Here is a 9391-nt window from a genome sequence, read left to right as displayed (position 1 = left end):
CTCTCCTGAGCCTCACCATAGCCCTATTCCTTTGAATCCCAGAACATTGGCAGGGCCTCATTCAGCACTTGGGAGATTGGAAGAGTCTTTGTTCTCTGAGGAATGACCAGCTCAGTAGGGAATAACTAAAGATACAGACACAAAAAGTTTTCTCAACAAAAATGGCCCAATAGATGGCCCTTTAGCAAAGTTCAACATCAACAAGCTCTAATCTGAGCCTTTAATCCATGTTGGTTCCCAATTTTTTAATGTGAGCAGACAACCAAGGGAAGCATCTAATATGAAACAAACAAAAAAAAAAAAAAAGAAAGAAAAGCAATTATAGATAAAATAGACTATAAAGGAAAAAGAAAGCATTAAAAGTACTATCATTCTAAAAAGAGAGCAGAAGGAAAAAGAAGGAGAGGAAATCAATAAAAACCTATAAGCATTCATTGGTGGGAGCTACTCAACTCCCACCAATAGATAGAGTGGAGATAGAGTAGAATGATGGTTACTAGAGGCTGGGAAAGGTTAGGGGAGGAACACGGATGGCTAATGGGTGCAAAAATATAGTTAGATGTAATGAATAAGTTCTAGTATTTGATAGCATAATGGGTGATTACTGTCAATAATTACTGTACATCTAAAAATAACTAAAAGTATAACTGGAATGTTTGTAATACAAAGAAATTATAAATGAAGTGACAGATAATCCCTTTATCCTGATGTGATTATTACACATTGTATGCCTGTACCAAAATATCTCATGCACCCCATATAGATTTACGTACCCATAAAAAATAATAAAATTATTTTAAAACCTACAAAATTTGAGAACTAAAAGATACAAGTCTCAAGTTTAAATAGGTTCACCAAGTGCCCACCACAGTGAATTAAAATAAACACACACTAAGCCATGTCATCATGGAACACAAGCATACTAGGAACAAAGATCCTTGTTTCTCAGGAAGAAAAATTTAGTCCCACAAAAAAATCAGGAATCAGAATGATTTCAGATTTCTCAGCAGCAACACTGAAAGCTAGAGGTTTTGCTTTAAAATTCTCAAGGAAAATGACTGCTAATCTAGAACTCTATATTCAGCAAACTATAGAAAAAAGACATTTTTAAGGCCAGGCATGGTGGCTCACACCTGTAATCCCAGCACTTTGGGAGGCCGAGGTGGGCAGATTACCTGAGGTCAGGAATTCGAGACCAGCCTAGCCAACATGGCAAAACCCTGTCTCTACTAAAAATACAAAAATTAGCCAGGTGTGGTGGCGCGTGTCTGTAATCCCAGCTACCTGGGAGGCTGAGGCAGAAAAATCACTTGAACTGACCTGGGAGGTGGAGGTTGCAGTGAGCCAAGATCACGCCACTGTACTCCAGCCTGGTTGACAGATCAAGACTGTATCAAAAAAGAAATAGAGACATTTTTAGACCAGCAAGGTCATTCACCTCCTATGTCACCTTTCTCAGGAAGACACTGCTACAGAAAAAAACGCTCCATCAAACAATGGAGTAAACCAAGACACTAGGTAACAGAAAACATGAGATACAGTAAGAGAGAAGAAAAAGAATTCCCGGACAATAGTGAAGGGAGTTCCCAGAATACAGCCACAGCATCAGGCGTAGAAGGCTATCAGTCCAGTCAGGGACAGGTCAGAAGACTCCAGGAAAGGCTTACTCAGGAAAATGAAACAGAGTACCTAATAAAGCTGATTGCTGTGAATGATTTAGATAAATGGCAAAAAGTTTAGTTGATTTAGTGGAGATTCCATAGAAAAACCAAGCCTAGAAAAAAAACAAAAGGATATACAGCAAAAGAAAACCAGGCACTATACTCAGAATCATTTCTAATGATACTGACCTACTCAAATCACACTATATTATCTGAAGGGGTGGCCTGCCCCTCCACACCTGTGGGCATTTCTGCTTAGGTGGAATGAGAGACTTGAAAAAAGAAATGAGACACAGAGACAAAGTATAGAGAAAGAAAAAGTGGGCCCAGGGGACCCGCGCTCAGCATACAGAGGACCCACGACGGCACCGGTCTCTGAGTTCCCTCAGTATTTATTGATCATTATCTTTACCATCTTAGAAAAAGGGAAGTGGCAGGATAATAGGATCATCGTAGGGAGAAGGTCAGCAGTAAGACATGTGAATAAAGATCTCTGTGACTTAAGTTTAAGGAAAAGTGCTGTGCCTTGATATGCATATGAAAACATCTCCATAAACCTTTTTAGTGCACAAAGAGCAGCATTGTGCTAGCAAGTCCCACCTTTTGCCCTAAGGCGGTATTCTCCTTTCTCAGTAAACAGAACATACACCGAGATATTCCATTGCCCAAGGACCGGCAGGAGACAGATGCTTTTCTCTATCTCAACTGCCAAGAGGCCTTCTTTCCTCTTACACTAGTCCTCCTCAGCACAGACCCTTCACGGGTGTCAGGCTGGGGGACGATCAGGTCTTTCCCTTCCTACGAGGACTTATTTCAGACTATCACATGGGGAGAAACCTTGGACAATACCTAGATTTCCTAGGCAGAGGTCCCTGCGACCTTCCTTTGGCAGTGTACATGTCCCTAGGTACTTGAGATTAAGAGAATGGTGATGACTTTTAACCAGCAAGCTGCCTTCAGGCACCTTTTTAACAAAGCACACCCTGCCCAGCCCAAAATCCTTTAAACCTTGAGTCACCACAGCACATGTCTCTTGCAAGGACAAGGTTGGGGGTAGGGTCACAGATTAACAGCATCTCAAATACAGAACAAAATGGGGTCTCTTATGTCTACTTCTTTCTATATAGACACAGTAACAGTCTGATCTCTCTTTCTTTTCCCCACAGTTATCCTTTGAAAGGAAGAGATGACAAGATATGTGAATGATGGAGCTAAGGAGAGGAAAGAGACCTAAATCCCAATCACGACCATCACATTATTTAGAGACAAAAAGGTAAATACCAATAAAATCAGCTAAAAAGAGGTGTATGTAGTTGCTCCTGGGGAGAAGGTTAAGGACTATCCCCCCGCCGACCCAACAAACTTGGAGAACTATTTGGCTTAAAAATAATAGTACTTTTTTCCTTTGGTGGTGCTAATATTTCATATACTCAGCATCAAGCAGTAATGCTACCTTTCATTAAGACTGCCTGGCAATAAAAAACAATGACGTTTCACCAGGATTGGCAAATTCCGTAGTCCAAAACAAGACGAACTTACTGAAGCTTGCAATAATCTCAATATTATAATAGTCTCACTAGTGATTGCAGCAAAAAGTAGGATAAGAAAAATAGAAACCCAATTTTTCTTAATCGATATGTTTATTAAAAACATAGACTAATGATCCTGTGCTTAAAAGTCGTTGTGGTTGTGAGTTGATTTCCACAAAACATAACTATTAAGAGACTCTTCACAAATACACTCTGGGCAGAAAAGGTAAACAGAAATGACTGACAAGACAGTGCCATTTCAGACACAGCTCCCTCAATACTTGCTAGAAAATGGAGTTTGACATTATTTACAATTATACCAGTATTGTCAGAGGCGAAATGCCACAGGGATAAGGGTACACCAGATCATGATATCATTTCATACTTCCCAAATAGTTTTAAATTTTAGCTTTGAATATCAGTTACCAGAGCCAAACTTGTTCTTAACAAGCAGAATTTTATGTCCATTCAAAGAGTCTCTTACACCTTTCTGGGCCTATTCACTTGCAGAGAGGAGTCGAAACTGTAACCAGGCTCTTCATATCGTGCATTCATATGAGATGTCCAGTCTTCATATGCTGTCTAATTTCTTTAAGATAAATGGAGCTGAAAGAAAAATACATCTAAAATTAGTTTTCAAATCTATTAGTCCATAGGCTACATTATAGAATTATAGGACTGGGGAAGGAAACCTTATAGGTTTATTCAACATGTTTTTGAAAATAACTCTAAGTGATGGTCAAGCATCTGCCTGTACAACCCAGCAAAAGGGACTCATTGCCTTCCAAAGCAGCCCATTCTACTGTCATTCAGCTATTACTGTAAATTTCATTCTTATACTACGTAAAACCTTTTCTCCAGATAGGTTGCCCCTTAGGACGATAAAGTATAAATACAATTCTCTTTCAAATGACAATCATTTACTCTGGTGATTTATTTTAACTGTAAAAGGAACAAAACTCTAGAGGAAACAAATGGGTATTTTTCACCTTTAAAAACTCATTTGAAAGGCAGAAGTTATGGGAAAACACTGGACTAGAGAACCAGAAGAGCTGGACACTGCTAGAGAAAAAAGGAGGAAAATATATTTTGGGTCTCTTACTGATTAGCTATGTATCACTTACATACTCTAATCACATCTGATACAGTCCTACCTCAGTCATTAAGAGGGTCTAATAAGATCATGTACATAGAAATGTCTAGAAAAGTGTCAACATATAGATCTAAAGAAGTGATATTACTGTTCGGTGTAAAAGCGTTGTGACCAAAAAAAAGTTACCCAAATCACCTTCTTTCTCAATACTCACACAAATAGAACACTTTGTTATTATTATTATTGTTTTTTCAGCCTCCTGAGTAGTTGGGACTATAGGCACATGCCACCATGCCTGGCTAATTTTTGTATTTTTTAAAAGACGGGGTCGCCATGTTGCCAAGGCTGGTCTTGAACTCCTGAGCTCAAGCAACCTGCCCTCCTCAGCCCCCCAAAGTGCTGAAATTACAAGCATGAGCCACTGCACCCAGCTCAATTTGTTAATATTAAACTGAAGACACTGAGATCTGCTAAGTGAAATAAGCCAGACACAAAAGGCCATGCATTTGACGATTTCATTTAAATGAAATATCCAGGGCCAGGTGTGGTGGCCCATACCTGTAATCCCAACACATGGAAATGAGAAGGATTGATCAAGCCCAGTAGTTCGAGACTGACCTGGGCAACATAATGAAACCTCATGTCTACAAAACATAAAAAATTAGCAGGGTGTGCTGGTGTGTGCCTGCAGTTTTAGTTACTCAGGAGGCTGAAAGGAGGAGGATCACTTGAGCCCAGGAGGTCGAGGTTGCTGTGAGCCACGATCACTGCAGCCTCCACCTATGCCCTCTAGCTTGGGCAACAGAGCAAGACCCTGTCTCAGAAAAAAAAAAAAAAAATCCAGAATAGACAAATCCATAGAGAAAAAGTAGATTAGTAGTTGTGAAAGGCTGTAGAAAAGGGAAAATGGGGTAACAATGAATGCATATGGTGTTTCCTCTAGGGGGAAAGAAAATATTGTCAAATTGTGATGGCTGCACAACTGACTTTGCTAAAAACCACTGAATTGTACACTTTAAATGGGTATATTATATAATGTACAAATTATATTTCAACTTAGAAGTGAAAATAAACAATTCATATCAAATACAAAGATCACTGAGAAGCAGCAAATATTTTACTGGCAGCTAGATCAATGAAAAAGGCAGGAGGCAGGAAATAAGTAAATTTGGAAGTTGCAAGAAGCTGTTGAAGTAGGATGATATGGGTGTTTCTGTTCCCCAAGACTTGATCTCCTGTGAAAGCAGAGTAATACCACAGAGAGTGAAAGAGACACACAATAAGGGAGATCTCGGTATCAGTGAGCTCTGGCCTAGGCCCAACATGAGCCTTCAATAGGATGACCTTGGTATGGCCTTCATTTATTTGAAACATCCCTGCCACTCCATCCAGACTGGCTGGCCAATAATATACAGTAAGGAACAATGGAAAGGATACTGAATTGAGAACAAGCAAGCAGGGCATTCGAGAACTGATCATAAAGCTGCTTCCAGTTCTTATGTTCAGTGTTCCTAAAACTCTGATACCGTCCTTCCTTGCTAAGTCCCCTCTGAAAATCAAGTTTTCATTTGTAAAATGATATAAAGAATCTTAGGCCCTGCCTCCCTCAAAGGTCCACTGTCAAGACCATATAATTGGAGTAACTTCCGGTCAATTGTAAAATATAGAAAAAAAAACCCTCAAATATTTGCATTAATCCTATAGATTCATATTCTTTTTTCCCATTTCTTCCAAAAAAGTAATCATTTACTTCATCCTCTATACAAAGAAACAGAAATGAAGCAAAACTTTTTGGATTTCAAAGGTCAGCACTTTTGAATGGGAAGGAACCTGGCCGCTGGTTCACGCCTGTAATCCCAGCACTTTGGGAGGCCCAGGCAGGTGGATCACCTGAGGTCAAGAGTTCGAGACTAGCCTAGCCAACATGGTGAAACACCCATCTCTACTAAAAATAAAAAAATTAGCCGGGCGTGGTGGCACACGCCTATAATCTCAGCTACTCGGGAGGTTAAGGTAGTAGAATGACTTGAACTCGAGAGGCAGAGGATGCACTGGGCCGAGATTGCGCCACTGCACTCCAGCCTGGGCAACAGGGCGAGACTGTCTCGAGAAAAAATAAATAAATAAATAAATAAAATAAAAGAGAGGCAAGGAAAATAAAATAAAAGAGAGGCAAGGAACCTGATATTGAGTTAAGAGTTCTGGATTTTAGGTCAAGATCGTTCACAGAACCGCTGAGTAACCTTCCCTACTCAGGTTCCGTTTCTCTGTATGCAAAACGAGGGAGTTCCTCTAGGGATCCTTACTTAAGCTCCTTCAGCTCAAACATTCTTTTTTTTTTTTTTTTGAGATGGAGTCTTGTTCTGTCACCCAAGCTGGAGTGCAGTGTCGCGATCTTGGCTCACTGCAACCTCCGCCTCCTGGGTTCAAGCAATCCTCCCACGTTAGCCTCCCGAGGAGTTGGGATTACAGAGGCCCGCCACCACGAACTCCTGACCCCAAATGATCCGCCCGCCTCGGCCTCACAAAGTGCTGGGTACGATTACAGGCGTAAGCCAACGCGCCCGGCAGCTCAAACATTCTTAAAGCTGGGAGAACCAGGATGATTAACCACGCGCGCTGGGCCACCACGTGCACTTCAGTGCCCGGACCCTGACCCGCAGACCTCAAACCGCGCAATGCCCGTCGCCCTCAACGCGTACCCTCCTTGCTCCCCGCTACCGTTCAGCTCAGTTCAAGGGCCCCGATGGCCTGTAGGATTAGAGTTAAGGGGTGCCCGCCGGTGAGCTCCCCGAGAGTCTCACAGTCACAGCCTGGGAGACACTCACTGACTCGCAGCAGGGCCACGTAGATGAGAAAGTTCCGTATGGAGGAGATCACATCCTCGCGCATCTTCCGTTTCATCTCCTCCGGGTCCAGCTTCGGCGCGAGGCCCTCAATCCGGAACATCGCGGCTCTGACTTTGCAGTTTCCAGATGCCGCGCTCTCCTCTTCCCAGTGGCCGCCTCGCGCCCGGAACTCGGCCTATCCCCACTTCCTGTTCCCGCCCCCCCGTTGCCACACTGGACGATGGATGCCTGCAAGGGACATTCCACGTCCTGACCCAGCGGCTCTGAAGTGCGATCTGAGGCGGGCGGCAGCAATCTCAGCAACGCAGACTTGGGTTTCTCCACGCTGTCTTTAATAACATCTGTCTTATACAAAAATCGGCCCGACTCAGTGGCGCGTGCCTATAATCCCCGCTACTCGGGAGGCTGAGGCAGGAAAATCGCTTGAACCCAGGAGGCGGAGGTTGCAGTGAGCCGAAATCGTGCCACTGCACTCCAGCCTGGGCGACATAGCGAGACTCCGTCTCAAAATAATAATAATAATAATAATAACAAAAACAACAATAACATCTGTCTTGAGCCTGGAGCGCTGCGCTGCAAAGTACTTTTACGCCCTGGAGGGGGCTGTGCACATAAGGTACCACTGTAAACAGTGATAACTAACATGTATTGAATATTCAATATAATTGTCGCCTGTGAATTCGATATTATAATCGTCATTTCCTAGATTAGAAAATTGAAGCACAGGGATCTTTAAAACAACTTGCTCAAATGTGCTTTGATTTTTATTTATTTTTTATTGCTAATTGTTGTTGTTGAGACTGATCTGGAACTCCTGGGTTCCAGGATCCAAGCGATCCTCCTGCCCCCGGCTCCCAAAGTGCTGGGATTACAGGCGTGAGCTACCGCGCCCGGCCCCCAAACATGCTTCAAAATACTTCAGAGGGGAAAAAAGTATTGAGAGAGATAATATTAAAAACTGGTGACTTCATATTAGTTAATTATTATAGTCTTTCTTGACTATGTTTGAAATTTCACGTAAGTTAAAACAAAGAGACAAAGATGAAACTTTTTTTTTTTTTTTTTTGATACAGAGTCCTGCTCTGCCGCCCAGGCCGGAGTGCAGTGGCGCGATTTCAGCTCACTGCAACCTCTGCTTCCCAGGTTCAAGTGATTCTCCTGACTCAGCCTCCTGAGTAGCTGGGCTTACAGGTGCGCACCACCATGCCTGGCTAAATTTTGTAGTTTTTGTAGAGACGGGGTTTCACCATGTTGGCCAGGCTGGTCTTAAACTCCTGACCTCAGGTGATCTGCCCACCTCTGCCTCCAAAAGTGCCGTGATTACAGGCATGAGCCACCGCACCTGGCCTTTTTACAGATTATTGAAGCACAGAGGTCTTTAAAATACTGTTAGCCAGGTAACACAATATGTATAAAGCCAATTCAAATCTGATCAGCATTTTACAGATAAGTAGAAGGAGGCTCAGAAACCAAGTCCAGCTTTGGTGTGAGCCCCTTGATCTGGAACATCGCAGTTGAAGTCTAAAGCGCACTAAAGTCTGAAGTCATTCTGCTGGTGATGCACAGGACGGGGTTCTAATGCAGAAAATTATCATGTCAAGTTGAATTATCTTTCCCCTGCACCCTACTGCTCATCTCTTAGTCTTTAACAGTGCCCACATGAATGGACATCGCTGGAGTTAGGAGTTTGATGCAACCAGATTTCCTGTCACAGAAGCATCCAAACCGAGTGAGTAGGCTGCTGCCCCAAGTTACACAAGCCAACTAGCCATATCTACTTCTTACACACAAGCCAGATGACTGAATTGCTCACATAATTCAAAACCAGAATGTTCCTTCTTGATTGCATATTGCATAGCAGCAATGGACTTTGGATAAATCAGGACAATAATTTACTATGAGAGCAACTAATAGCTATAAGCGCGGTCACCTTTCTGGTTGACAGAATGTAAGACACTGGGTCAAGAAAGGGAACTCATCTGCTTATTCCAGCTTTAGCAACCTTTTGCATCTGTAATTCATGCAATGGAATAGCAGAGGCAGCTCTGGAATGGGAGTGGCTGACTCCCAAGGAATAGCCTCCAGCCAACCCTTCCTGAGTGTTTAGAAAGCCTACAGTGATGCTGAAAGCAGCAAGGACTGTGGAAGGAACATGAACACTGGAGACATGGACACTAGATCTGGCACTGCTGCCAACTAGTGGTGGATGAGGGATGAGCATCTGATTTCACTGCAACTCCATTTCTTTCTTCTTATTTA

The 9391-nt window shown here is 42.6% G+C and overlaps 1 protein-coding gene across 1 annotated transcript; it reads right to left on the bottom strand.

Moving 5' to 3' along the window:
* Nucleotides 1-3282: 3282 nt before the first annotated feature.
* TOMM5 (translocase of outer mitochondrial membrane 5) lies at nucleotides 3283-7342 on the bottom strand. The gene is made up of 2 exons (XM_023203157.1): nucleotides 7112-7342; nucleotides 3283-3796 (listed from the first exon to the last, which is right to left on the bottom strand). The coding sequence occupies exons 1-2, from the start codon at nucleotides 7230-7232 to the stop codon at nucleotides 3762-3764; spliced, it is 156 nt and encodes a 51-aa protein (XP_023058925.1). The 5' UTR covers nucleotides 7233-7342; the 3' UTR covers nucleotides 3283-3761.
* Nucleotides 7343-9391: the final 2049 nt, after the last annotated feature.

The sequence above is a fragment of the Piliocolobus tephrosceles genome, chromosome 14 (assembly GCF_002776525.5).
Source record: "Piliocolobus tephrosceles isolate RC106 chromosome 14, ASM277652v3, whole genome shotgun sequence".
Lineage (NCBI taxonomy): Eukaryota > Metazoa > Chordata > Mammalia > Primates > Cercopithecidae > Piliocolobus > Piliocolobus tephrosceles.
Note: the sequence above shows the minus strand (reverse complement) of the source record. Positions and strands in the feature narration are given on the sequence as shown.